At 46.3% G+C, this 27,886-nt stretch overlaps 2 protein-coding genes across 3 annotated transcripts; both read right to left on the reverse strand.

Annotated features, from left to right (window-relative positions):
- Window positions 1-906: 906 nt before the first annotated feature.
- LOC135401288 (uncharacterized) lies at window positions 907-26,980 on the reverse strand. Its single transcript, XM_064633587.1, has 4 exons — window positions 26,925-26,980; window positions 3,487-3,727; window positions 2,572-2,801; window positions 907-1,055 (listed from the first exon to the last, which is right to left on the reverse strand). Exons 2-4 carry the CDS (start codon window positions 3,696-3,698, stop codon window positions 1,000-1,002), a joined length of 498 nt encoding a protein of 165 aa, XP_064489657.1. The 5' UTR covers window positions 3,699-3,727; window positions 26,925-26,980; the 3' UTR covers window positions 907-999.
- On the reverse strand, window positions 5,086-27,422 carry LOC135401287 (protein inscuteable homolog). Of its 2 annotated transcripts, none has more exons than XM_064633585.1 (7): window positions 27,000-27,422; window positions 8,222-9,087; window positions 7,965-8,113; window positions 7,476-7,831; window positions 6,763-7,356; window positions 6,421-6,646; window positions 5,086-5,934 (listed from the first exon to the last, which is right to left on the reverse strand). In XM_064633585.1, exons 1-7 carry the CDS (start codon window positions 27,081-27,083, stop codon window positions 5,726-5,728), a joined length of 2,484 nt encoding a protein of 827 aa, XP_064489655.1. In that variant the 5' UTR covers window positions 27,084-27,422; the 3' UTR covers window positions 5,086-5,725. The 2 variants fall into 2 exon arrangements, with proteins under 2 accessions (XP_064489655.1, XP_064489656.1); XM_064633586.1 differs by lacking the exon at window positions 27,000-27,422 and adding an exon at window positions 9,790-9,910.
- Window positions 27,423-27,886: the final 464 nt, after the last annotated feature.

Consider the following 27,886-nt stretch of genomic DNA (forward strand, 5'->3'; position numbering starts at 1 on the left):
AGAAACGCGCCGTTTGGAGCAGAGCAGACGACACGCCGCGGCGTTTCTTGTGTGACATCGGTGAACTGAACTTCCACGCGCCAGTTAACGTTGCAGTGAAAATGAAAGAACTAGACTCATTTGATCTACATGTGGTGCAAACTACAGTGCGCGCAGTAATCGAAGAGCTTGCGGTACGAAGGCAAAGCTATTCTGGCGACCAAACACTCGTTGAGCTTAGTGCAGAAACCGTCAGAGCACAGGAGTCTTTAGAGCACGCAGAACAAGATCTGCTGCGTTTGGAGTCTCAACTGAATAGCGAGCGTGCAAAAATTTCCGAGGACTGCGCGAACAATAATCGCGCGTTGGCTCAAGAAGAAAAGAAATATTGTTCTTTGTGTGTTCGACTCAAATCGGAGCTAGAAGTGGTAGAAAATCGTTGCAAGCGCTTACTTGCAGAAAACATATCGCTCAATAAAACAGTAAAAGAACTCGAGAGCGAAGTCGCAACGTCGTCCAACCTTCAAGCTGACAGTGGAGTGCAGCTATCACATATCCAACAAACTGGCCAGGCAGTGCAAATCGAACTTGCGAGGCTCGCGCAAGACCAACAGGAATTGAGAGATGTGGTGCGCAACTTAACTCAGAGGAACAACATGTTGGAGTGGAGTACGTGCAGGGAAAAGACTGCACTCGAGGTGCTGCAGCGTGAACACGCAGTGCTGTCGAAGAAGCTTCTGCACGAACGAGTCCGTGGTGATAACTGCGCTCCACAAGTGACATGCCAAATAGACGAAACCACTCGCTGGGATGAGGTGTTGCAACTCAATGAAGAGATCGCACAATGCAGACAGCAGTACTGTCGTCTGCTTTCCAGGGTCTCTTCCGGGATCGCCAACAGCGTCGCTGTTCAAACTGACACAGAAATTTGTGAGCAATAACTCTATTTGTCTCACTGGTGCTTTTACGTAGTATCGAGGTTTTGTTTGTTGAACTGCGCTATGCATCTCTTTGACTTGTTTAATGCTGCTGATTGCCATTCAGAATTCCAGCCATCTTCTGACAGAGCGTTGCCGCTGTGGAGAAAGAGAAATTTAGTACCAACCTCCCAGAAATAAACGAACAACACAGTATCGTCCAAAGCAACGTAGCGAAGTTCATTAGTAACATTTTGTTTTCTGGACACGTGCGTACCTGCAGATCTGAGCTTAAAGTTTTACGGGCTTTCAAAAGATGATTATTTCATTTCGTATTACAGATCAACCTGACTCATAGACTCAGTACGCAAAATATAAGGGTCATTTGTGGGCGCTTCCACGAGTTTTCGAAACAACCTGCAGAACTTCATAGTTTCGGATTCTCCGAGGGTAGGTGACGTCACCGACGAGAGAGCACTGCGGTCCGTCTCCTAGCAACAGCGCGCGCACCTTCCCAGTCTCCGCTCTCCCCCCCCCCCCCCCGGAAGCAGTTTGCTAAATGTTCCAAGGCGCAATCACATATTACGGTAGTAAGACCACTTTACTGTTCACAAACAAGCGGCGCCATCTGCGCATGCGCGGGGTTGGTGTGGGGAAAACACACTGAACGCCGCGTGCGAATGCTTTCCGCAAGTGCGACATCTGCCATGTTTCACTGCTACACTGCTCTCAATTGTCTCCTTCCGCAATACCCTAATAGTTTAGAGCTCTGAAGGAATCAAACAAGTGTTGCTACAAGACGAAGTTTCTTTATCAACGGTATACAACACGACAATCCCTTTGTTCTGCACATCGACAAGTGGACAGCCCAGCTACAAAACATGCTGCCTATCACAATCTCATTGTAGCTTATCTACTATTTTCGCCGAGCCAGTTCACTGCTGATGGTGTGCAAGCGTACAAGTCATGGGAGTACACAATGTGTACTCCCATTACTTCACCTTAGGCGAGAATTACTTCACCTTAGGCGAGCTGTTTGATCGGGGCGTTTCGGAAACACAGCGCTGATTTTCTACCGTGCACCGATTCATGTTAGCGTCATTTATTTGTACACATGTATCGTGAGGGAATCCCACAAAGGCAATGTCAGGGAATTTTTCCGTTTAACTGATCAAAAAGATTCAAACACACAAAAACGATTCACAATAAAACGATTTTTTCGTCTGCGTTTCGCAGAAACTGATGAAAAGTGATTTCGTCAGCCTTTCCCCACGGGGTTGTGTACCCGAAGGATACACAGCTTTGCGGCATGCCCACTTTGCCATTAAAACGATCACTCCAATCACTCAAATTGATTGCTGTTTTGCCCACACTAAGCAGACGATCCGCTGACTGCAGCGCCACCCCAAGAGTGTGACGTCAGGCCCGCAAACTGGTGACGTCACGAGAAGACCGGTTCGAGGCTATGTTTTGCTGTGGTGGGCAAGATGTGGGAAAGACGCGTCGGCTGATAGAGGTGATAGTGCACACCAGCATACTTTGCACTGTGGTGTTACGTAATCAATGACGTAGGGGCTCAGGTCGTCTGTAGCTAAGACGTAGAGCTCTGGTTGGCATTCTCTCTCTCTCTCTCTCTCTTTCTTTATATTAACTTGGAATGAAATAGCTGACGCACTTGTGCTCAGTAAATCACCCAGCTCAGATCGGTCACCTGGCGACAGACTGTCTTCTGAACTGCATGAACTGCAGCTGTCTTGGGCGAAGAGGCCGCCACAATCGGGACACTGCGTCCAGCAGCCTTTGTTGCTGACACTCTGCGAGGGCGCAGCCAGAGGACGACGAGGAGGAGGAGGACGAGATAGTCGCATACGAATGTTGGCTTCGAAAACGGACGTGTCCGTCGTCCTGGTAAAGAAACCAAAAACCATAATGTTTCTCTACAGAGAAGCCTCGCTAATTGAAAGAACTTGCTAACTAGGTAATTGCCTCAATGTGACATATACTCATGAAGTGTGCAAGAGTAAACATATCCGATGGAACAGGAACCGTGTTCAGAGGACCGAATGACTGGCACAGCTTCGTTACGGTCTCCAAACTGAGAAAGCCTATTGAAATTAAGTGGCCTTTTTGTTTTACCGCACTCAAAGAATATAGGGGAACAGGAGCAACTTCTAGACTGGAATTTCTCCCAATTTTAGTCCCCTGACCCTGAAATTTACTCCCTCGCACCGGAAATAGTCCTTAAACTTCTCATCCCAAGCAGCAAAATATATTGGCCCGATGTTGGCTATATATCGGCAATACTGGTCCAAGATTGGACCAATATTGGGCCGGTATTGCCAATGTTCAGCCAATATTGGGCCAAGATCTGGTGCTGCTTGGGATAACCTTCCGTCCATTTAGTCCTGGAAGGGACTAATGGTTGTGACAATGCATCTAGTCCCTAAAAGACTAAAACTACTCTTTTGTTTCTTTAAAGCGTAAAGCGCCTTTTTCCTCCTCCTTGCTTCATGTTTCCTCCTACACATACAGTACATGCCTACGAAATACTTCGATACTGTATCCTGAAGACATGACCTAGATGTATTACCTAGCCATCTCGTCAGTCGTGGCGGTTATCTCGTTGGTGGTGACCGCTGTTGATGCCTCTACTGGACGTGTCGGGTGACGGTCAGGCGATTCCATAGCATTGTGCAACAAAGACCCTCCTTTCGCAGGATTTAACTTCACAGGCCGTTGTACCTTCTTCGAGAGAAGGGCCTCGCTTACGGCTTTCTTTCCTCCTGCCGCCGCCGCCATCATCTCGACCGATGCATCGTCGTCTTCACACACTGCATGCAGAAAAGAAAGCAAACAAGCGAAATCCGAAATAAACGGTGGCATCTTTTCTCTTTTAATTGGCCCTGCTGAAATCAAATCGGCACTTGTATTGTTATTATATTATTTTGCGGAACTTTTCGATTTGTGTGTGTGTGTACCATCAGTAATGTATTGATATATATGTATACCGATGTTCCACTGATGTCAGCATCGACATATTCAGGAATTTCAGCATATACCGTGAGATCATCTTTTGTGGAGTCGGGGCACTCAAAGCGCTACAGCTCTACCTGCTGGCACTTTTCCAAACCGTCATGCGACAAAATATTTTGTCACAATGATGGCACTAGCGCGATGGACATGCAGGTTATGCATTCCTGAAGGTGCGGTTACGGAATGGCCTGGAAGACATGGGCGTTCCCAGGATTTTTTCCAAGGGGGGCAAAGTGCATCCAGGGGGGGGGGGGGGCAAGCGTGCAACCCCCATCACCTCTTTTTTTCTGGAGGCGTACGTTGCGGACTGTGCGGGTGTTTAGAGGTTCCTATTAGGACGTCTGAGAATAATCATGACGACCTATGACTAAAGAGCGCGCTTTTTCGCAAGCGACCTTGGAGCTCAAGGGGGTGGGGGCACGGCCCCCCTTGCCCCCCCTCTCGGTACGCCCATGCTGGAAGACCACCATCTGAAAGTGTCGCCGGTCTCTTAATTTCATCAGCAGCTACCAGCCGAATCCAGCCCTAGCGGTAACCACATTGCTGGAAGCGTTCCTTTGTATTGCTAACTGTAAGATGGGACAAGATGCAATGTTTGTCCACATCGCATTTCAAGCGTGCTTCACAGCACGCTAGCTGCCTTCCATCTCTCCATACCTCCATGTAAAATTCCCGAAGGTAAATTGTTTTCACCACAGTCTTCCATCGGGTCATTGCAGCATTTAGGCTGCACGTTATGCAAGGTTTGTTCCTGCTACTTTGCGGGAGTAGGCTTCCTTGCGTGTGTGTACCCTATGGCCTGTAGAAGCCCATGGTCGCGCTGGGGCAAACGAGCATGCGCTACTCGGTTTATGCGTATTTTTTGTCGCAACACTGTAGCAGCGCTTGTTCCCCCTCGCTTTTAAGGGAAAGGGTGAAAGCGCGTTTGCGCTTCTGGCAGAGCGACTACGTGCTAGTGCGGCCATAAGGTAACCGACTTCATCTACAATATATCGTTGCTGTTTGTTGTCGAAAAAGTCATTTCCTAATTTTATGAAATACTATTTATAGTTAGCGGGACACCCTGCGTAAAAAAATACCTTATAGGAACATATCCGGGACGTACTGCCCTGCGAGGGACAGATGAGAAATTTGAATAAATGAATAAGCAAAGATGGTTAGATGAATTCATACATTTTATTGAAGCGAATTCTAGAGAAGCAATGCATCACTGGGAAAAACATATAGGTTAATCACACAGGATATTGACAAAGCCTGGCGTCTTTGGTTATACACATTAGCTGTATTTGAAGCGATGCACATATAGCGCATAAGTACAAAGCAGAAGTGATAAGTATAAACATGTGCATGTTGCAGATATATTACAGTGATATGGTTATACAAGTATAAAACGTAATTTGTTAAATGCTATTTCCTATAATCTATGTACACAATATTATACATCTCTTTTTTTGACATAGATTTATTGACTAGAACTGTTTCGTCAGAAGTATATGAAATGATAGCACTCGAGGTAACTCATAACTAGTAGAGTAACTAGGTAACTCATCCTTCGTCACTGCTATGGAACAGCGATTAGAATTTACTTGTATTTAATGCATACACATAAAGACTCTCTATACGTATATTTATCTGTCGCTATTTGATTATTATCCTCGTTACTATTTGACTATGCTCTGATGACTACCTTCCATGACTCTATCAAACTGACTATCAAACAGACGTGACTATCATTTGGCTAGATTTTGTTTCTGACTTTTCAGCGTAAGCAGTTCTCTGTACATAGCACCAACGTCTCACACATAACTTTCGTGCTTGCTTGAGTACTGTTGGAACGAGTCCCAGAGCTCATTCTTCACAAGTTCAGCAGCACCGAGGTCGCACATTTCTTTGCTGCCACAGGAAGACGCGATCTTCCGCAGCGCGGCCAGGCACGCCACAAGAACGGAGTTGCTGTTGTTCCTTTCTTTGGGATCCTTGCACAGTCGCACTAGCCTTTGCACACCTGGAAATATGCACAAACGTAAGGTTATCTTTTGTGTCCCATTCACTAGCAAAGCAGCATCAACGAGTCGTATATGTTTATGCAGTTGGCCCTTGACTTTCACGAGGGTTATGGGGTCGGAGAACCCCCGCGAAACTTCAAATTCGCGGATAACATGAAGCAGTACTGTTGACTCGTTGATGCCCTAATGGCAAGCAACTGCAGAAGGCAACCTCTCTCTACGCAATATATCTAATAATTCAATCTTTTCTTGAACGGTATTCGCTGTTTTCTGCAAACTGGGAGCGCTTACAGAAGCAGTAGAAGCACAACGCTTTCGACGTATAATTACCCGTCCCGGTGGTTCGAAAAATTTCGAATTTATGCTATGCAGGCGACTGTAAAGCCGAAATCGGAAAAATCGCGAATAATCAAATGCGTGAAAGCCAAACCCGCGAAGGGCCAACTGGAGTTCCTTCTCGATGGGACCATAGAAGGGATGCTTACCCTGCAATTGCAAGACTCTCTCCGCTGTGCTTCGATCGCTGCAGAGACGTGCCAGGGCAATGGCCGACTTCTGTTGCACCCTTTCGCAAGCTTCGGTTTCAGCGTTGCTTTGTAGAGCAGAAGGTCTGACTTGCAGGAAGCAGATTAATTGTATGAGAGATCCGGCGTCCACGATATCTGCGTGGCATGCCTTTTCTGCCGACGCGTTTGCCAGTACTGTGGCGATCTGAAATGAATAAAAAGAGAATCACGTTAATGAAAGAAAAATTCGCACCGAACTATCTTGCATTCTCTCTCAAGATCATCTTAGAGCACACGCAGTCCAGATGATTTTGTGCTTACCTGGTCCTTTGCAAAGAGGTTTCCAGCCATGTCCCTGAGCCTCGATGCGTTCATGAGCGCTCTGAATGTCTGGTGCCTTTGGATGTGCTTCACGGCCACAGGGTCCAGGAAGGACAAATTCGCTAGAGCTGCTGCTGACAGGAGAAACACGTCGCCGTTCTTGGCTTCTTTGATCATCTTGGTGAGCGACTCGATAAAAGTGTCCATGTTTTCTCGCATTCGTCGTATGGTTCCGCCACTGCACTCCACCCACGGGGCGGTGATTTGCGCTAAGAGGCCAGTAGCTTCGCACCGCTCCTGTTCGCTGGCGTTGAAGTCGGTGAGGATGGTACGAACACACTCAATGCCGCCGGCTTGTTCGAGCTGATGAATGGCGCCATTCTCGCAACAGATGATGGTGAGTCCTCTTATAGCTGCGCATCTAATTGGGCGCAGGCTGGCTTCTTTGACGATGCTCAACAGTGCAGAAACTCCACCGACGCGTGCAATCAAGTCGCACATGTGGACGCCGCTCTCGCCGATGCTGCTGAGAGCTGCGATGGCACGACGAGCACAACCCAGGGCCATGTTCTCGTTGGCGACTTTGACGATTTTCTGGAGATAAACGGGAAAAAAAAAATTATTAGCTGTGCTACACTGGTAGATTGTTATACTGTCTACGATACATTTGTGCAATCTCAGTGAAGTTAAATAGGTGTAAAAGCAAAACGTACCTCTAGTTCCTTGAGGTAGAGAGAGTTGCACAGCGTCTGAAGCGTGTTTTTGATGTCGAAGAGGAGGGATCGGATGGATTCGAAATCGGCAGCCGTTTCTGGCTTGCGGTTGGGCTTTGCACCGATCTCTCGAAGGCTTTGCAGGATCCTGTGCAAGTGACTGGCAATCTTGTTGGAGTAAGGTGACGCATTCTGGATAACGGTCTTGTAGTCCCTAATCAGATCACCAATTTCCGAACTGAGTCCTGGTGTGCTGCTACAGAACTTGAGCCAGTGACCTTGTTCGAGTCGCCTCGTGACATGGCCTGCAGTTGCCGTGACAGAAGCGAGGCGGTCCTGGAGAGCTGTGACAGCGTCTGTAAACAATAATGGGCACAATTAGCTTTTTCTTCAAATATATGTGATGTTGTTGCAAACTGGTTACTTAGTAGTGCTGCCTGTTTGTTACAAAGCTAGTCGTATTACGAAATATGCTTGAAGTCAACATACCTTGGGCATCGCCTATTTCGAGGACAGCTGCGAGAGCTGGGTCCTTGGTGAGGGACTTGCTCTGAAGAGCACTCAAGCATTCGTTTTCGACGGAAAGCCGGACGCCCTTGAGCCACTGCTGAACGCTAGGAACTGAGCTGAGGCCAGACCTGAAAATAAGTTGGTCGATATTATCAGAAAAGGAACGTGAACGCAGTTGCATATCGAACTTTTATAATGTTCTGAAGAAACTTAATGTACAACAAACGGTAACTTACTGTTCGACGACCCATTGAAGATAATGCCCCAAAGGGCTGTCCGGGGGAAGAGCTGCAGGACTGACGAAAGAGTTCTCCGGTGTGTCCTGCTCCTCTTTGCCGTCCTTGGCGTCCAGCTGAGACTCGTCAGCAAAGGCAAGCCGCTGTCTGATCCCTTCCAGAGCATCGCCGCTGGTGATGGGGCTGATGGTGGTGCACAATCCCAGCGAATCGTCCTTGCTGATGCTGGTTTCAGCGCGCGGGGTGCATTTGGGAGTCTCTGCTTTGAGCTCTTCGGCACTGAGGTCCTCGGCAGAGGCGAAGCGGACATCTTTCTTAGCTGAAGCCTTTCGGAGCCGGAAGGAGCTGGCTCTGCAGCAGCGCCTTACGAAGGAGTTACTCTTTGGTGTACTAGTCTTTGGCGTCTTGAGTCCCTTTTCGGCATTCACCGGTGTGACGAAATTTGGCTTCTTGCCGTTGGCAATGACGTGGTTGTTTGGAGTCGCCACACCCACTTTCGTGTTCGTAGAGTCCTTGAGAGCATATTCATTTGGCTTTGGTTTCTCCACGATGTTGTTCTTCAACGCAGGTGCACTCTCTTTCTCGTTGAATTCCGACATGTTCACTGTCCTGTACTCGATGTTCTTGTAGAGTGTCTTGCGACACACATGTTCGATGGAGTGTGAAAGCCAGTCGTCTTCCTTAGCTTTGGATCCCAGGAAGGACGGTGTCCTGATAACAGAACTTCTAGGTGGCACCGGAGGCGACACGGGGGACTTGCGCCCCTTGGGCACATCGTAAGGAATGATGCTTTTGTGGTAGAGGTCGAAGTTGTCCAGGGAGTTGTCAAGGTTGACCTTGATGACTTCTCCAGACTCTCGAGTGGCCTGGGGAGAAAAGAAGAGCAAGTTCCTCACACATCTGCGGGTAGCCATGAACATCAAACAGCACTGATATGTAGGGCCCCAAGAATCGCGTCTTTCGCAGCACAAGCGTCTACGTTGCGACTCGAGGCTATAGCGACAAGCTGGAAAGGAAAGGGCTAGAAATATACGATCCCGGGACCCAATCCCAATCTACCCAGAGAAGAAAGCACGTCAATGAATAAAATCCATCGGGGCCGGCAGGGGACAGGACAATGGTCGCTATTGAACGCACCCCGCGACGCATTGTATAACGATATGAGGGGGGAACTTTTTCATCTCTGGTCCCTCAACGGTCGTAGCCCAGGTGCTGGTTGTGTGACGTAATTGCCATATGTAGCATTAAATACTAAAATTTTGCGAAAAATTGATTGCGACTGTTTATTTTATACCAGTAAGACATGTCACCGTAGAGCTGATTGCATGTGCTAAAGCGAGATAAATAACGCTGTACAGTCAGAAACTGTACTGCAAGCCAGGAATAGGGCGAATTGGGCGCATCGTGGACATGGGTTTAGATTAGGAGTAAGCGTGATTTGGAAGACAGTGTTGGAATTTACATATAGGTGTCTGGAACGAATGCTTGAAAAACCTGCAGCGCAGTTACGCATCCATAACATTTACACCAGATTTGTCATCGGACGTCTAAATGTGCAAGTCACTTACCGAAATATCAGTTCCTCCACGACCCATCTCTGCGAGCGATATGTATATATTCCAATGAATCAGCGTAGTGTACTCCTCAACGGACTAGGTATCACCGAGAAAGCATGACTGTGTGCACCAGTGCAAGGTTGGAGCAAGACTGAAGAGGACGGCGCGCGGCGCGGCTTTTATACCGGCCGGCCCGTCCCACGGCAGATGGTCCGGAGAGTCACGTGGTACCATCTGGCACGCGTACGCGCGTGGCATCTGCTATTTAGCCCCCGAATCCCCCAATGTGTTCCTGTCGACCCCCCGATTCCCCCCTTACGTGAAGGAGGCCGGGTGGTGGTTTGACAATGGGACCGGTGGCGACCGGCCGTCGCGTGGCTGGCCGGAAGTTTAAGGCTTTTCACAAACCGGCTGCTGCCGTCTTTGCTCTTTGACGGAAACGAAGTATGGCTTTCGTCTTGTAGGTTTCTGTTGTAGTAGAATGATTTCCTGTTGCTTTTTGGCGCGGCGTTTTGTGTACGCGCAAACGGTGTTGGGGGAGGTATGGCAGGACGGTGTCTGCGTGTGCGGTGAAACCCGCGCGTGGCGGCTGTCAGGCAGATTTATTGATATCTCATTGAACTGCTTCTGGACTGGCTGCTGGCGTGTTGTCTAAAGACGCCCGTCTCTGGTACAGATGCCGATAGTGTGTACGACTATTGTTATGCACGTGCGCCGTAATACGGTTGGTTCAAATCAGTTTACTAGGAATGTACGGTAAGGACTGTGGTTCTGCAGTGCTTAATTCATATAGTCGGGTATATAGATCTCTGCGCTTAGAGTAAAGTGCAGTGCGAAGAAAATGAGACCTATCTGTTAATACCCAACCTCTGGAATACCGTGTCTTCACAGATCTGTCATTGATATTGCCTCTGCCGTATATCTATACGTCCATTCCCAACGTCTACACTCACTCCCCGCGTGCATCTATGTACATGATGTCTGTGCCTGAGTATGGACGGAATTTTATAAAATAAGGAAATGATATATATATATATATATATTTTTTTTTTACAGTTTCAATAAATGGCCGTATATTCTAGGTCAGGTGGACACCCTATGGTCGCACTCACAGTCTCCTCGCGCGCTGTCCCCATTAATTTTGACTAATTAACTTTTTTGTTATGAAAGATAGAAGGTCGGCCGCAATAACAACATCTGCTCCTTTTGGTGCACTGATGCCGTTGTTGTTTTCAGTAAAAGGACTCGAGTGTGACGCGAGGTAGTGGCCCAGGAAATAAAGGCAGATTTGGTGGTTAGGTTTTGTCGCTCCGCCAGAAGAGCACTTGAATTCTCCCATACGACGGTGAAAAGGAGTTAATGAGAAAGATCGGTTTACTTTTGAGCTCGGTGTTGAGCTATAATAAAAAAAAGGACAGAGTTGTTGTTCTTTGTTTACGATGGAATGCAGCGGATGCTCATGTCCACAAATACCAGGGACGCGAAGGAACAGATGCTCACCGAACAAGCCTACCACGAAGATGCAATTAAATGTGAATGCAACGGGCAGGTGGTCGTTATACGAGTTAGATTGGTGGCATACAGAGTGGAAGGCAACTCATAATCAAATTCTTATATGGGCTGGTGAATTAGATGTCCATGAGGCACCGTCAGACTTTGTTTTTTGTTTTTTTACGTTCTGTCTTATGGAATTTATGCTGACTGTCGTATGTATAGGCGTGCTGTCGTATGTCGTATGTATAGGCTTGGCCATGAAAAGAAAATTTGGTCGCAGGGAGATCAGAAAAGCTCTCATGCAGGTGTATAGTCTTGCTCTTATTCGAACTTCATACTCCAACAGTCATGGTGGCCACTTAGCAGCTGGGCTGTATATTCATTCTACAGTGTATTACATAGAGGAGGCTACAATATCGTCAATCAACACGAATAAACGGGAATTGTCCGCATATTTAGGTAATGCGTTGCAACGCGTGGTGTTCCTTATTTTCAAGCACGTGCGATCAGTAGAGGCATATGAACAATCATGAAATTTGGTATTATATGCACAGTAGTGATGCAAAACTATCGATACTATCGATAGTCGTATGGGAATCGAACTACTGATAGTAAGAAAACCATCGATAGTCGGCTATCAGAAAACTATCGAGGAGCTGATTAAACTAGAAAAAGAAAACGCCTCAGTCCTACGAGTTTTATAGTACAACTCAGAGCAGCTTTCCCTCCGACCTTGAGCTTCTCGCGCCGCTCAAATCTTTCTATATAATGATGCACTGCAAACTGCTTGCAATGCATCATTCATATATTACAGCTAAACGGAAAAAAACTTGTATCGCACGTGATTTAGTTTTTTGTTGTCACTGTGCCAGTGAAAAGACGAAGACGGGAAGGAAAGCATCGATAGTGAAACCGAAATCTATATGACTACAAAAGAACAGTGCTATCGATGGTTTTTTAACACTGTCGATAGTTCTACTACTATCGATAGTACTATTGATAGTCAACGACCGATAGTTTCTACACTATCAATAGTACTGTCGATAGTCGACTAGTTTTTCGGCACCATCGATAATTTTGAAAAAAAAAAAACTATTGACTACTAATTGACTACCAATAGTTTTGCATCACTGATGCACAGTGTTTGTGACTTCTACCACGATCCTACAACGAAAGTACAAACAATTTCTGTTCTGCAGTCCACCGACAGAAACTTGTAATGAGGCCAAATATTTTCTCACCAACATTCCACGTCTAGTTTTAGCTACAGCTATAAATGAACAACTATCAGCGCGTGTGTTCCGCAACACTTCCAATCCTTCTTTCGTGACAGTAAAAATCTGCCGAACCATCCCGACACTAAATGTATAGAGAGTATAGGACGGATTCAATGTGTATCGAAGGGCGTGCCATGGCGATGGCAACAAAAGCCTGGTGCAAAAAGTTTCGAGGGACGGTTTGGGGTGGCAGATGTTCAAGGTAGACGGCCGTTGTGAGCCGGCTGGATGTCCCCGCGGTGGCAAGTCTCCCCAAATGAAAAGACCCCCCCCCCCCCTCCACTGTACCCCACTATGATATACTTGAACGACAGCTGGTATATTCCGTGCAGGTAACCAGCCCTACCGGAATTTCATCTTTGGTACCTCCGCAGCATGTGTTGGATGTAATGAAGAGTGCAAGAAAAAAAAAAAGTTTGGAGAGGGTTCTAAAAAAAAAGTCAAATGACTGGAAAGTTCGTTTATCAGACTGGTGCTGTATTGGTGCCTGTCTGCAAAGTAAGCAGTTTCGGAATTCGCACTTTTGTGCTGCTGAAAAGAACGGGTTTGTTTTATTGTTTTGTTCTTTTACTTATAATTGGCTAGAATACTCGTGCACAATTTATCTAGTCCGTCCCACCACTGTGAGGAGTGTTTGTTCTTGGCTGTATAGCACTGTGTCTGATGTATAGCGAATACACGGCGAATTTAAATTGTAAAAGCCTTGGAATTTCGTGTAGTTCTGGGCAAGCAGTTCTTGCCAAGACAAGATAACAGGTTATCATACGAGATTAATTTGCGCGGTGACAGAAAGCAAATTATCTCTACGAAAATACGCCTATCAGGCCTCCAAATTTATAATGAAAACACATGTGCTGCAAACCGGGTGGTTGTCTTATATACGGCTCACATTCATAAACACTTAGCGTACTTAGCGTTGACAAATGTTAACTTTTTCTTCTTTGTTTTCTTACTCTCTCTCACATTTAAGCTGTATATAGTTATTAGTTTCAAATGATACCGCGTATTCATTGTGTATTTAAGAATTCAAACCATTGAACTAACCGTGCTTATTTCTCAGATGGGCTAACTGTTGTCAGTACGGCACGCGGGCCTTAGTCATGTACGGTTGTCCGACGCCTCAGTGCCAGAAAAGAACAAATCGACTAAATTACGTCATACGGTCACCCCTCCTCTTCTTTGTCGACGGTGTTCGAAGTTCAATGTCACTCTGCATTGTTCTGCTTGCCGTACACCTCAGAGCAACCATATGGGACGTATTAGGCAAGGGCTTCCGGTGCACCTATACGCCGGAAGCAATCACTTGGCCATGGTCCTTCTCTCGTCGTATACAACTTCCTCGTCTCATTTTTTATTTTATTTTTTTTACCTCCCCGTACATGTCGCACAGGGACACGTCACATGCATGCGGTTTCCGAGCCAGAGACACTTTCGCATGCTCCGGATATACGAATATAGCTCTCACGAGCGTCTCACGGCGTCCGTCGGCCTGTATATACTACAGAGCGCAAGCATTTCCCAAATTTCGATCTGGGAAAGATACACTTGCGAGATGACTCCTGGGATTGTAAGAGGTCTCCAGAGGAGTTTTGGTGGCGTGCAGCTGGCTCACGACTGAGTGAGACGGGGTATACAGCATGCAGGTCCACGGCTCGCTCTCGATGCCTGTGGGGCAGATGTCTCTTCGCGCGTGCCACGTGCGGAGGAAATTGCCGTCGTTTGTGGTGGTGGAGAGGGAGGGGTTGATGGATGCATGAATAGTGCAGAGTGCACGTGCATCTGTCGAACTGGACTGGAGGGGGAGCAGTAACGGGATGTGTGTGTCAGGGACCGGTTGTTTGCGTTCTTCACCTGGAAAAGCGAGCCGTGCGTGCTGCATATTTACTTGCGTTATGTATGAGTTGTTTTTTTGTTTTTTTCTGTAAGCCCTATTATATGATATAGCGTCACTATTTTAACTTCTGTCTGGTCTAATGGTGTTCTAGAACTAATTGAAAGGTACCCCGCGTTTCAAGAGACTTTGTTCTTTGCACAGGCTATACATCCTGACAGCGTATAGAAGTGGTTTTCACAACCATTTACAGCTTTTAGTAAAGGGACGACTATACACAACCACCGAACCGACATCATGGATGTGTACTTAATGTGGAATGCACAGAATCTGTATGAGTAGCAGCCATCCCTGTTGCCACGCCTGAAACATGTTGGGCACTGTGCTTGGGAACGCTCTGAGGTAAGTGTACAAGTTTGTGACAAACAGATGTACAGGGTGTTCTTCTTTTTCTTTTTTATTAAAAAAACTATGAGAGCTGCATAAATGTCCTTTTCGCGGTGGGTTATACGGACACGCAGACCTCCTGTCTGTCATTATTCAAATCCATCGTCCTCATTAAAACACCCTGAGAAGCGAACGTACCTTGAGATATAAATTCCCGAATTTTGCTACGCAAATGAGCCGAAACCAGAACTATACTCGGGCCTTATCTGGGCCGGAGAGCGGTGGTGGTGGTGGTGGTGGTGGTGGTGGTGGTGGTGATAGGGCTTGCCGTTGTCGGCCTCACGTATGTGTGCAACGTCACGACTCACGCCCTGGGGGAATGTGCGTCCTGGGCCGACTTCTAAGGGAACTGTGCCGACATATGTCTGAAAGCGTCTGAGGAAAACCCAGGAAAAACCCCAGACAGCACAGCCGGCACCGGGATTCGAACCCGGGTACCTACTGTCTACTAGCGGTCTAGCTAGCCAACAGATTAGCGCCTATTCCAATCAGCTCCATCACTCAAAAGCACGTGACCCTCTCACGTGGAATGCATGTCGCCCTTTCTGCGCTCGAGTAGTGCGTAGGTCTGGTTTCGGTTCATTTGCATAGCGAAATTGGGGGATTTATATCTCGAAGTACGTTCGCTTCTCAGTGAGTTTTAATGAGGACGATAGATTTGAATATAATGACTGACTCCTATCTCTGACTGCTATCTCGCATTTCCCAGAAAACATTTCATTCATACGTTAATTAATGAATTTTAGCTAATTAGACGTCCTGTAGTTGCATACGCTGCCATACAGGATGTCCGCCTGGCCGTAAAATCCGCCTGCAAAAACGAAAGGTATGCAGCTCTAACAGTTTTGTTTTATAAAAAAATCTGTGTCGCATTAAAAAAAAAACACCCTGTGTAATATAGGATGAACGTTCAATCGTTGAGCAGTTTGGTTATTTGTTACTTTTCCATTTTTTTCTGTCCGCGTCACATTTATTGCGAGCTTTCAACGCGCAACTTTCTCGGGGCAAATCAACCATTGTCAATTTCACATATTACCGAAAAATCACGAAAAACTAGGCGATAACTTTTCACTTGCAAACGACGGAGAAAGAAGAAGAAAAGTAAACAGAATACAGCAAACAACAATCACAAAGACTGCCGCACCCTGGCGTGAACACATTGGGTGCAATTTACAAGACCGCTATGGGCGCGCACCTTCGTGACCTTCTTAGGACCGAGAAGGGGCGCGGGCAGGGGCGTCTCGTCCGTACTGTGCTTTTGCCCTTGCGTTTACCGAACGCCGCGACCCCCCCCCCCCCCTCCCCCCGTCTCTATTTTACACCCTCTTAGGCCACCATTCAGCCAGAGGGCTGAATGGTGCAGGCCACGTGCCGGCTGTCTACAGACACGCGCCACCGGCCGTCTGTTCCAAAACATCTGCCACGAATGCAGACGACTTTTTGTGTTGCCACGCGCATCCACCAACAGCCCAGCTGGCGAAGAATCGGAAGGAGTTTTGGAAGAAGGAGGATTCGTTTCATAGTTCTTCTTGACGCACCCCAAAGTGATATGCGCAAACACGTGCGCTGTTTATGCTGTAAACTCTATTGCAGCACCAACGTCGAAGCGGTATGTGCAATCACGCGCGCTGTTTAAGCGGGTAAACTTTATTGCAGCACCAGGGTCTCATCACACCTTACACACGTACGTTACGTGGGCAGCTTTTTTCCACGCTCTGTTCTCCTGAGCGCTTTCATGAAGACATTGGTGCAGTGACCATCACTGAAATTGACAAGATTGTGCTGGTGTTCGGATTTATCTTCTTAAAGTTCTTGATTAGCCAGCGGCACTGGTAAAACGGTGGGTAAAAGCACGGGACAGCTGGCTCGACCTTATTGGGTCCATATCAGCAGTGTCTATAGGCAGGCGTCTGAGGAACTGGCGTCAGTTTCTCTCGGTGTTTCTCTCAAAACACCTGTGTTCCTTCTTCATATCTTCACAAAAGCAACGTTAGAAAAAACGTTGAACATTGGTGATGTGTTACGTGTCAAAGCTTCAGTCTTCTCCACACAACAAAGAGAGAGAGAAAAAAACACAAGATACTAGAGGACAGTAGATTGAAAACGAGCGTGTACGTGCGTGCTGTCTCACTTGTTGGACGTCACACAAGTATACTTGGTCAATTTCCTGAATTTCCGATATGTTTCAATTTCCTCCTCTTCTTGCTCCCTTAATTCCAGGGCCCGTAGACAAAAAATAACCTCATAGACGTGACGTGTGTGTGTGTATTATATCGCTAACGCTTTAATAGCATTTCCGCAGCCACACGGACGCCTGCTTAGCTTGACATGATTTCGCAGTAATCAATAAGGGCAGCAGAACAATGGCCCAGCGACGTCTCGTGGACGTGATGAGAGTCGGAAAACAGACCTCTTGTGTGTGAGACTGTCACACGCACCACACAAGGAAGTAATTTATGCATGTTCCCATTGTCGAGTCCACGGTTGGTGCTTACCGAACCTGATCGTGTATACCTCGAATATGAGTTTCAGTTGCTGACATGCGTCTAATGTTCACGAGAGGTATTTCGTTGTTTAGTATATTTTGAGTTCGGGAGTCAGGTTTCTCTCCTGCATAGACGCCACATTGTGCACCCTAAAAACTGATGGTGGTGGTGATGGTGAAAGGGCTTGCCGTTGTCGGCCTCACGTATGTGGGCAACGTCACGACTGACGCCCTGGGGAAATGTGCGTCCTGGGCCGACTTCTAGGGGAACTGTGTCGACATATGTCTGAAAGCGTCACCACATAACCCGCTCCCAGCCAACCATCATCCCGAGTGACAACGTTGTCTTCCTTGATTCGATGAAAACGGGGGTGTACGCCATTTTTGTGGCAATTACGGACTACATAATGCCATAAATATGGCGTAGCCCCCCCCCACCACCACCACCACACACACACACACACACACACCGTTTTTAACAAATCAGGGGAAAAAACGATGTCACTCGGGATGCTGGTTGCCTAGGAGCGTGCTATGCGGTGAAGTTCATTTTAAGAGTCCCGACAAGGGCGAGCCGTTTCATCATCACCACCACCATCATTTTAACAGTGTGTGGTGGAGCTTAATTGTGTCAGGTTCCGCCCAAGAGAAAGCAAACGTGTTTGGATTGATCATTTTTAATATCTTACAGCGCCACGAGGAAGTGTTCAATTGACATCTTGGCTGGTAGACTTCAGGACGGTTTTCTAAGGCTTTACCAGGTAGATTTTCGATGTGGGCCTCAGAAACTTCCCCACAACGCTTAAAAGCTGATAAAATATCACATTTCGTGCTTCGTTCACTTTTGTGACCGATCACAACATAATCTCTTATCTTCATTTTTTTATTATTATTATTATTATTATTATTTATGATTATATTATTATAAGATTACAAAATATGACGTTTGTGCTTCGTTCACCTTTGTGACCACTCACAACATAATAATGTGCTCCTGAAAACAAGCACGAAACGAGAATTTTAATCTCAGTAAGTCGTCAAAACATATATAATATAAATTTAATACATCCAGACATATGCGCAGATGAGATCTATGTTGACGCATACTTCGTGAACGATTTTTAGTCAGCTGTGGTTGGCCGAGAAGACTCGCGCTAATACTATTTAAAGTGTAACATGGCGACACGACAGGTACAAAATACGGTCGTAACAGAATCCCATTGTCCTGCATGGTCGAAGAAACAAGCACCAGCTTGCGTGACATTGTGGGTAGGATTATCCATCTTCCACGCTGGGACTGCGGGACGTGACACGTGTTCGAATCCCGGAACCTGGTGTGCTGTCTGAGGTTTTCCCTTGGTTTTCCGGCAGGCGAAAGTCGATCGGCACTGTTCCCCCTGAAGTCGGCCCAGGACGCATACAACCCCCCCTTATACTCCTTCCTATACTGTCCTCTCTCCATCTGTCCGCGTCTGTACGCGACTCATAGCCACAGTTGCTTCGCGGCGCTAACACGAAATAAAAAAATAGGAAATGAACAAGGACGGAACGCGAGCCGCAGCTCACCTCTTTGGCACACCCATCCCAATGTTCAAGAAGTTTGGTTTATCTTTCGCTATCTTATTCTCGGCTCTTGTTTATCACGCGACCATTGTTTGCTGCTATAAGATGGACGCAGATGCAAGGAGAAAGCATCTGTTTCGTCAGCTGTCACGCAATACCAGATAGAAGGGAGCCATCGAGGATTGGTGGTGCTCGTTGCTTGTCTACCGGTTCCTCCGGCTGTATACTGGAGAACACCATCTGCGGCGCTAAGCGATGTGATTTTTTTACGACGAGAGAGAGAGAAAAAAAGAGAGAGAAAAACACACAATGAATTACAAACACCTATAGCAAGGTGGAAAACTACACGCGTCAGCAATGATGATGAAGCTTCTATCGTGACCGTTGTAGCCGCGGGAGCAAAACATTTCAGGCCACATATGGTCTTCTGTATACAAGGCTTATTACAGCCACATTTGCAGCCGTCAAAGTTGTGAGCGATTTGCAACATTGTTTCGATGGGCGTGAACCGAAAGACTCCACGTGTAAAGGTCGACGGTTAACCAGATGTCAACAACTTTACGTCCGTGGGCCATGTCGGTAATGTCACTCGATTCGCGGCGTAAAACCTGTTTCTTATTTTATTATTAATATTATTAGTTTTCAGGAGCATGCACATTATCTCGATTTATCTATATTATTACTTATCGATTACTTTTATTATCTCGATCTGCGTTTTATATAAGTGTGCGGAAAAGAGGGAATCATCCTTGAGTATGATTGGTAAGGAGGGAGTTTCCTTTTTTTTTTTGGGGGGGGGGGAAGTAAAAAAGATTATTGAGGGAAGTTCATCATAAAAACAGGACATATAGGACCTGCTGCTCAGTATTCATGACACGGGCTGCTAGCTGTCAGCAAAACGAGCAAGGTTCTACCACAATGAAAGCAGCACCTGGCATGCACCGCAAAGAGCGAACAGACAACATTTTCTTCAACGGCGCCGTGAAGGTGGTTCAAGACTCCGAAAATTAGATGTCGAGCACCTTTTCGGCGCAGCACGAATATTATTTTTGTAACGAATTTTTGTTTGTGGTGTGGTATTTCTAGACAGGACACTTTTTTCAGTTTTCAGTAGATCAATGAACTGAAGGCAATTTAAGTAAATTGCTTCGCTTCAGTAGACATGAAGCAGAGTTCGCTGTCATGCAGCCATCATTCAAATGAAGGCATTGCGTTTCCTGTTACAGATACTTGTCTAACCTCCTCCGTCGACAGCAGCACAGATGTACGTCCGACCGCACGTATCTCGTTCACGTCTACAAGCATCGCCGGCCGTGGGACGATCCTGATTGAAAAACGACCACAGCTTCCTTTGCAAATTCTCATTCAGCGAAACCGCTTGCTCATTGAGAAGCGCTGCACTTGTGTGACTCTATAGTACGCTGACCTTCGCTGCACAGAACGGGTCAGCCGCAATCAGATACGAGATCTCGTATGGTTGCTGTGGGTTGATCTCCTCGAAATCAGATCGTGGCCTACGCAACTTCCCAAGTTCTTACGCAGAAGCGCAGCCATCGTGGTCGTGGTCAAGTAACGAATGCGATCGCTGTCTCTAATTCTAAAGTAACGTGTCAAGAGTTTCCTGCAATTGGCCAGCCATCACGCAATTATACAGTTCTGAATGTCGAGTAAAAGAGAAGTGTATACAGAAAGAATGTATAGGTAAACTATAAGGAAAATACGAGAAAACTTCGAGGAAAGGAAAGTACAAGGAAAGCTATAGCAGAATATAATAATAGGACGCAAGCTAGCTTGTGTAATCGCGACGGTGGTATAGCAGCTCCTTGATACTGAGGAGTCCTGTAACAAGGAGATGCTATGCTGTCGTCGAGAGCTTTTGATTGTATACTCTTATGGCGTATACCGTGCGACGGGGGGTGGGAAGGGGGTGATGTAGGTGCGGCCAGCCTGCTCTGAAGTGGCGGCTCGGTGCACCCGGGGGAGGGAGAAGAGGGGGGAGGGTGAAAGAGGGAGGGGAGAGATGATGGTAGCACAGGAGAGTGAGGGGTACTGGCGACGGAAGTTGCCTGAAAGGATGTCGCGAAATGGCACAAAATGTGTTTTCCCAACTAGGTTTCGAAAACCTGGTATTGGGCGAAAAGAAGACAGAAAAAAAAAAGACAAAAACAAACAAACAAAACAACAGATATTTTAACGAACAATATCCGTCGGTTTCTTATCTGATATTTCCATATTTCTGTTTTTGCGAGGTACGGAAATACGAAAAACGAACAAAAGGTCTCCCTCGAACTATATCTCAGTGGTCAGAGCGACAGCGAGACACCGGACAGACGTCCACACGGATGAATTTCTCTTCCACATCGTCGCATTTCTTTGCACCTTTACTTTTAGTCGTGAAATCGGAGAGCCAAGGCCATGTGGCCGTCCTCGCACAACAGTGACGGTCACGCATGCCTTGTGGCACTCAATAAAAAGGAAGCTGTTCACTCCAGTGATCCTCTGCGCTTCTTCCGCTCACAATGGTTAATGGTCATTAAAATGCCGCCTATTCACACAGGCGTGCCTTTCCTTTTCGTTGTACGCGTATACAAGGTGCCCCTCATTCATTAATACGTCACAGAGGGTTGAATTATTAAAAAGTGTTCCCCGTATACTCCGCGTGGCCAACTTGTCACCTGCGTCCTTCGTCCCTTTAAGAGGGGATACGACCTCCGGCGGCCCCATGTATTCTCTATGGGCGAAACAATGCGATCTTTTGCAGCTAATACTGAACCGATTTGGACCAAAATGGCCTTGTTCGATAGATTTTAGAATTTCAAAAAATTCGCATTGGAGACATTTGCAATTTTTTTTGCAGAAGTTTTTAAAAACCTTACGAAAGCTGCAACAAATTTATAAGTTCGGTCTCTCGCTTTTGGAAGTTCGTAGCTCGTTTACTGTAGCACATATGTGAAATGTAATCAGTAGCATTTACGCGGAATTCTTTCTTGAATATTTACGTGTCCATGTCATGTCTGTCCATGCCTCCAGTTGTTCACAATATTGAAAAAACTTAAGGTATGTACGGCTCCGTGAACTGCCCCGTCTTGCCATCGTACAGTAGCGCCACATTGCTGGTCAGAAGAGAACTTCATATAGTTCCGCAGAATGCAGTCACTGTTCTGGCACCCTATCCCAGAAGGGGTTTCCCCGGCAGCGGAAGCGCGAAATTGAGGTCGTGAAACCTGTCTGAAGAGATCCACGTTGAGTAGGTCGTCGCAAAATAATGGGAAGGCCTTGAGTGAGAATAGGGAGAATAGGCGGCATAGACCAGGAAAGGTTTGCTACACAGCCACACAATATTCGTCTCGCATCGCATGCACGTAAAAAGAACGGTAGGGTTAGGGGAGGTGAGGCACAATGAGACCGAGTGGTGTTATCATTCGCTCTCCCGATCTGTTGAAATTGGAAGACAGTTTTCTTTCTTTTTTTTAATGAGGTAATATAAAACAGTCAAAGACTGGATTATGGAAAGGCCGAAAAATAAGGAATTCCAAGAGGATGTCTGCGAAATAAATAATTTATGAATAAAACGTTGAAAAAGACTCCCCGTAGAAATTCACTTTTTAACAGAACTTTTTCAAAAGAAGCTCTTTCTCTATCCACAGCTGTAAGATCAACCCCAGTACACGAGGGATGCTGCCAAAAAGTGGCATGCGCTGGACAAGGTCATACAACGTTATTTTAAATGCATAAAAAGCATTTAGCACATTAATTCTCAATACCTGTCCTGAGCACAGCGTTGTGGATCTACCTGATGTAGCAGATGTAACTTTTCGAATATATATTTTTCCTTTCTTGGTGGCCTCTGGCTTTCGATAGTTCAGTCTTCCGAGTTCTCGGGCTCGGGGTCCAATGATGGGTGTAACAGGGGTGTCACATATTACACCCAAAAGAAGGGTACTTTTTGGGTATATTGACTCAAAAAAATGGCAAGTTCTGAAAAAAAAAAAAAAGGCTTGCTCCCAAAATTCACGGAACACTATTTGCACTGATGTACTGCAACCTGCATTTGCAAGTCTGAGCGTCTTAGCTGCCTAGACTCTTGGAGACATGTTTACAAAAAGAAAGTGCCTGGTGGGTGATTGCCAGTGAATGACTTGTACTACCCACTCAATTAATTTTAGAGGAGATGGTGTCGCTCTATATATTTGGCAACCCGAACGTGATTGTCGTCGTGTACAATAACACAGTCATCTCTACTTTTACTTTTTGTTTTCTGCCTAAGTGATCGAAAGTACGTTATCTAAAGGGAAGTTTGGTGAAACGATTTATTCCCTGTATTAATTCTCAACAATTCTATCCTACTTACTTTGTAGAGCTAATTTTTTATCGCAGTTGGAATAACAATTTCCGTATCTTGGCTTCCTTACTTTTCGACCTTACGGTAATTCGGTTTTCTGGCTTTCCGGCCTGCTGATAGTTCGGGTTTCTGAATTTTCAGCCTTCTGATCGTTCGATGTTTTAATTTTTCGGCCTTTTAAGTTTCGACCTTCTGATATCTTGTCTAGGTTTCGACGGATACATGTATGTTGTAAGGACCAAATTTAGGTACACCTGCACATAGGCGCAAAGTAAATAAACTAAAACTGGGTGTCCGCCCATTTCATCGAAACTCGTTTGGTCGAATGCCGTTTGATCGACGCCGTTTGTTGGACAGGCGTTTGTTTTGAAAGGAGTTCAAAGCTCCGTGGAGTGGGTCGTACGCACCTGTTTTTCCGTAAGTTTTGATTCGAGCATACGGTGCAGGCAATCAGTGTCCTCTGCTTTTTTATTTATTTGTTTGCTTTGTTCAGCCGAAGAGGGGAGGCCACTGGTTATTTTAAGACCTTTGTCATTTACGAACAACACAGCTGAACAGAAAAGTGGGTACAATCCGACGAATTACACATATTGAAGAATATGGCCTGACGTTGGGAGCAGCCGACAGTCTGTGCTTCTTCTGGGCACCCTTCTCATTGCTGGCGGCAAATTTAAAGGGAAAGTTCTGAAATCGGATATCCATATGTGTGCGAAAGCCGCTTGTCTGTGGAAACTATAAGAAGGAAATTTCGGCATGGTACAACAAAACATATTAAATTAACAGCATATAAAACATTAGTTCCGAGTGGCTCGGGACTATCATCTCAATTTTTTTCTTTTACAAACCAATCAATCAAAACATTAGGAAGGGAGTCGCCTCAGGACAGAAGCCGCCGATATTTCGAACACAGACTGTTCTTCTGAGACTGTTCTTCAGAGACTCGGTTCTTCTTCAACAGTCTCTGTTCGAAATATCGGCGGCTGCTGTCCTGAGGCAACTCCCTTCCTACATCTCTACCGGTTCGCTGGATTTCTACCCATCTACAATCAAAACATTACTTCCCCTCATTTATAGTATGCATCTGCAGTCTTGGATCTCTGCACATCCACGCTGTCCGAGAAAAAAAAAATAAAAATAAAGAAGACAAAATGCAAAGGTCTGCTGCACGGCTTATCTTGTCTAGGTTTCGGAGGACTTATTCGGTTAATGTTTGTAGCGACAAATAAATTTAGATTCACTTGCACACAGACGCAAGGTAAATACACTAAATCAGAATAGTCAGTTAAATACAAAATGCGTCCGCAAAATGTTCTAGTGTGAGAACTCGGCGCCAAAGAAAAATCAGCAGGTGAATATAAATAAGCGAGGGCCAACGAAATATAACATTTGGACTCCGCGCTGCGTCCAGAAAGTCAGACAAGCTAAGATAGCAAAACATCAAGAAGTCACCAGATGCAGTCCACAAAGGGACAAAAGGGAAGAATTGGCTTTCGTCGGGACCTCCTTCTTTCTTTGTAGCTGGGTTGACCTTGGCAACCCAAACATGACGTGAGATCCCTGCGTCTCAATAGTCAAGGAGGTCACACGTGTTTTTGGGACTACACAATCCTGCGGAGGAGTGAGTTATTTGTACTAAGGGTAATGGTTACAGCTTCCTCCAGGCTGAGACCCGTATGTTCGTGTGGCGCCATCTACGAGCGAAAAAATCGTGAATCGGAGATGCCGCCTCACTCGTATCCCCTCTTAATTGCGGTTCCGTGGAAGTCATCCTTATCCAATGTGTGCGCCTTATTTATTGCGTGATTTTAACGAGCACTAGTCAGCAACAATTACATTGAGCTGCAGAGGTGAACCGTGTAAGCTGTATCGAATGAGTCATTGTTTTCTTGGCTATGAGCGGCGTACAGATGTGAACAGATGGAGAGACGACAGCAGGAAGGAGTGGGAGACAGGGGGGGTTAGTATGCGTCCTAGGCCGACTTCAGGGGGAACTGTGCCGACGTTCGTCTGGAAAGTCTTCGGAAAACCCAGGGAAAACCTCAGACAGCTCAGCCGGTGGTAGGATTCGAACCCAGCACCTCCCAGTCTTCAGCACGACCTTGGCTACCGACAATGAGCGCCCGCTCGGCCATGCCGCTGGTGAGTCCTTGTGAAATCATCGGCAGAAGAAAGCATTTAAAAACAATCGAAAGGAATATGACGCTGACATAAGATGTTACAAACGCAAGTAGTCAAATTCGCTTATGATATGGACATCATTCACTATCATGCGATAGGGGACGATGTGATGTTGAGTAGCTTGGCTGTGATCTGAAGCCCAATGATGGGTTTTGAAGCCGGAGTCGAGTGACAGGTTTCGAAATTGGAATTCAATTATTAGTTCTGACGTTCATGACCAATGATGTGTGATGATGTTGATGTGCTGTGAATAAGGCGCACCGTGATGTGATGTTCAACGAATTCCTGGAAAGGTGCACGCTAGTTGAGTTGAGTTAGAATATATAAAAAAAGAAAAGAAATTGAATTCGAAGCCCAATTCGTAAGCCCAACGTTGAACTATGATCTGGAATGTAGCAGGCGTTCCTACGTTTTTTTCCTTCTCATATCAACCGCGTCAGCCAATCGCTTTCTCGGAGAAAGCGATTGACTGATGTGGCTGATATGAGTTCATACATCTGGTTCATATAGGACTGAAAGGACATATCGTTGGGCCTCTTGGTACTGCATGACTGAAGTAAAAGCGCTAAAAACGCCAGACGAGACAAACGGACGAAACACACAACACGTGCTTCCCTCTTACTTCATCCACATATAGGAGCTAACTCCGTCAAACAATGTTCATGATTTCTAGCGGAACGTATAGGGAACATTTTCTAATATTTAAGCCAGTGCTGACCTTCACGATAGTCCTCAACCCTGTCGCATTTCTGATCCCCTTTCACGAAAGAAGCTTTTCGTTGACACGGATTCGTCATACTCGATGCACTAAAAGCCGTGTGGTAACTTTGAGTGACTGTGGATGTAGTGTTTCCTGCGATTGACTTCATTTTGTAAAGTGGAAGAATAGGGACCCACTTCTCATTGACTATACGTTAAATATGAAACAATGAATGGTGCAAAATAACTGTTAGTATAGTAGTGCGCGAGGTTTCGAACCCAACGAGGTCGAATATTTAAGCATTCGAAATGCAGCCCATCGCTGATATGAATATTATGAGGCTGCATCATCATTTAAATGTTCCAACTACTAATTTAAATAATATTCACGTCTATCAGGCCTAACAGTTTCACAAAGAATATTGACCCGCCATTGCACACATGTGGACAGATATATCGAGAGAGGACAGCAGGAAAAGAGTGAGAGACACTGGGTTAGAATGCGTCCTGGGCCGACTTCTGTGGGAACTGTGCCGACATCCGTCCGGAAAGCATGCCGGAAAACCCATAGAAAACCTCAGACAGTAGAGCAGAGGACAGGATTCGAACCCTCCACCTCCCAGTCCTCAGCACGACCCTGGATGTATCACCAACGAGCTGGTGCTTTTATCAACTCAGTCATGCCGCTGGTTTCGGGCCTGAGAAAGCCCGTCACACATCTACATCGATTGCAACACTCGTGCCGTTCACAAACCAGTGACATCGTTGAACGCTACTTCGACAAAAAATTCCAAAGCTACGCTGTCAACGCTTGCCAAACACTGTCCCTACCATGAACGCTGGTCGCACCTCCATGCCTCTTCTCCCGTACACAAAAACATAGAACATTCCTGCCTCTCTACTCACGCTACGTTTCGTCGGAATGCCGGCCGCCCACCTGCTGCTGTAACGCCTGTCGCTGCCGCAACACCACATCGTCAATGCAGACATGCCGCTGCCAATCAATCACTGAAGAGACAAACGAAGCGTCGTTGCTGCTGGACGCAGCCCCAGGGTCCCGTGCACACGTGCACACGATGAACGGCTAACGCATAGCCGACGCGAAACAGCGGACGACATCAAGAAGAGCGACACGCACAATCAACGGACGTCCGGGCAAATATTTAGCCGCTCGCTATCCTCTCATTCCCACCGACGTAATTTGTCCGTCAGGTGACCTTTAATGACACCTCTTCCCTCCCTGTCGCCGACTACGAAGTTCAGCAAATTTTCCCAGCGATCTCACCATCGCTCTCGCCTTTTTCTCGGTGTGAATTCTTTGTCGCTTGCTTTGCGTGGCGGCTCCATTGTTCCACTTGTTGAGGTTGCTTTTCCTGTTGGGGAGTAATTTTTTGAGGAAGTCCGTCGTCGTGTAAGCACGCACATAACGGGTGTGGCACGGAAGACTTGAAATGTGGGTTCACAAATAATTGCCCTTCATGTTTATCCCGCAAAACATGTGACAAAGTTAAACAGTCCCTTTGATTACTACACACGTCGAAAGCATAAAAAGATTTGCTCGCAATGCTCAGAAAGGCGAGTCCGTATACAATGTCTGCGGAATAAGACGTCATGCCCTTAGTACGGTAAATGCACATTCCACACAAGGGCGGTCCCATACGTTCTTTTCAAAAGACACCTTCCTCTGCAAAAGCGACTTTCATGCATACAGTCATGCACCTAGAGGATGTCCAAGAAGAAATACGGCTGTGTCACAGCTGTAAACGCTTCCTCAGTTACCACGTACAGCAGGG

Source organism: Ornithodoros turicata, chromosome 7, assembly GCF_037126465.1.
Source record: "Ornithodoros turicata isolate Travis chromosome 7, ASM3712646v1, whole genome shotgun sequence".
Lineage (NCBI taxonomy): Eukaryota > Metazoa > Arthropoda > Arachnida > Ixodida > Argasidae > Ornithodoros > Ornithodoros turicata.

Coding starts and splice junctions, on each gene's coding strand:
- LOC135401288 (XM_064633587.1), bottom strand. CDS start 3,698: ATGATGGCGGCGGCGGCAGGAGGAAAGAAAGCCGTAAGCGAGGCCCTT. Junction 2,802..3,486: donor ACGACTGACGAGATGGCTAG/GTAATACATCTA, acceptor TTTCTTTACCAG/GACGACGGACACGTCCGTTT. Junction 1,056..2,571: donor GGGTGATTTACTGAGCACAA/GTGCGTCAGCTA, acceptor CTTTCTCCACAG/CGGCAACGCTCTGTCAGAAG.
- LOC135401287 (XM_064633585.1), bottom strand. CDS start 27,083: ATGTCTGCATTGACGATGTGGTGTTGCGGCAGCGACAGGCGTTACAGC. Junction 8,114..8,221: donor CTTCAATGGGTCGTCGAACA/GTAAGTTACCGT, acceptor ACTTATTTTCAG/GTCTGGCCTCAGCTCAGTTC. Junction 5,935..6,420: donor GAGAGTCTTGCAATTGCAGG/GTAAGCATCCCT, acceptor GCATATTTCCAG/GTGTGCAAAGGCTAGTGCGA.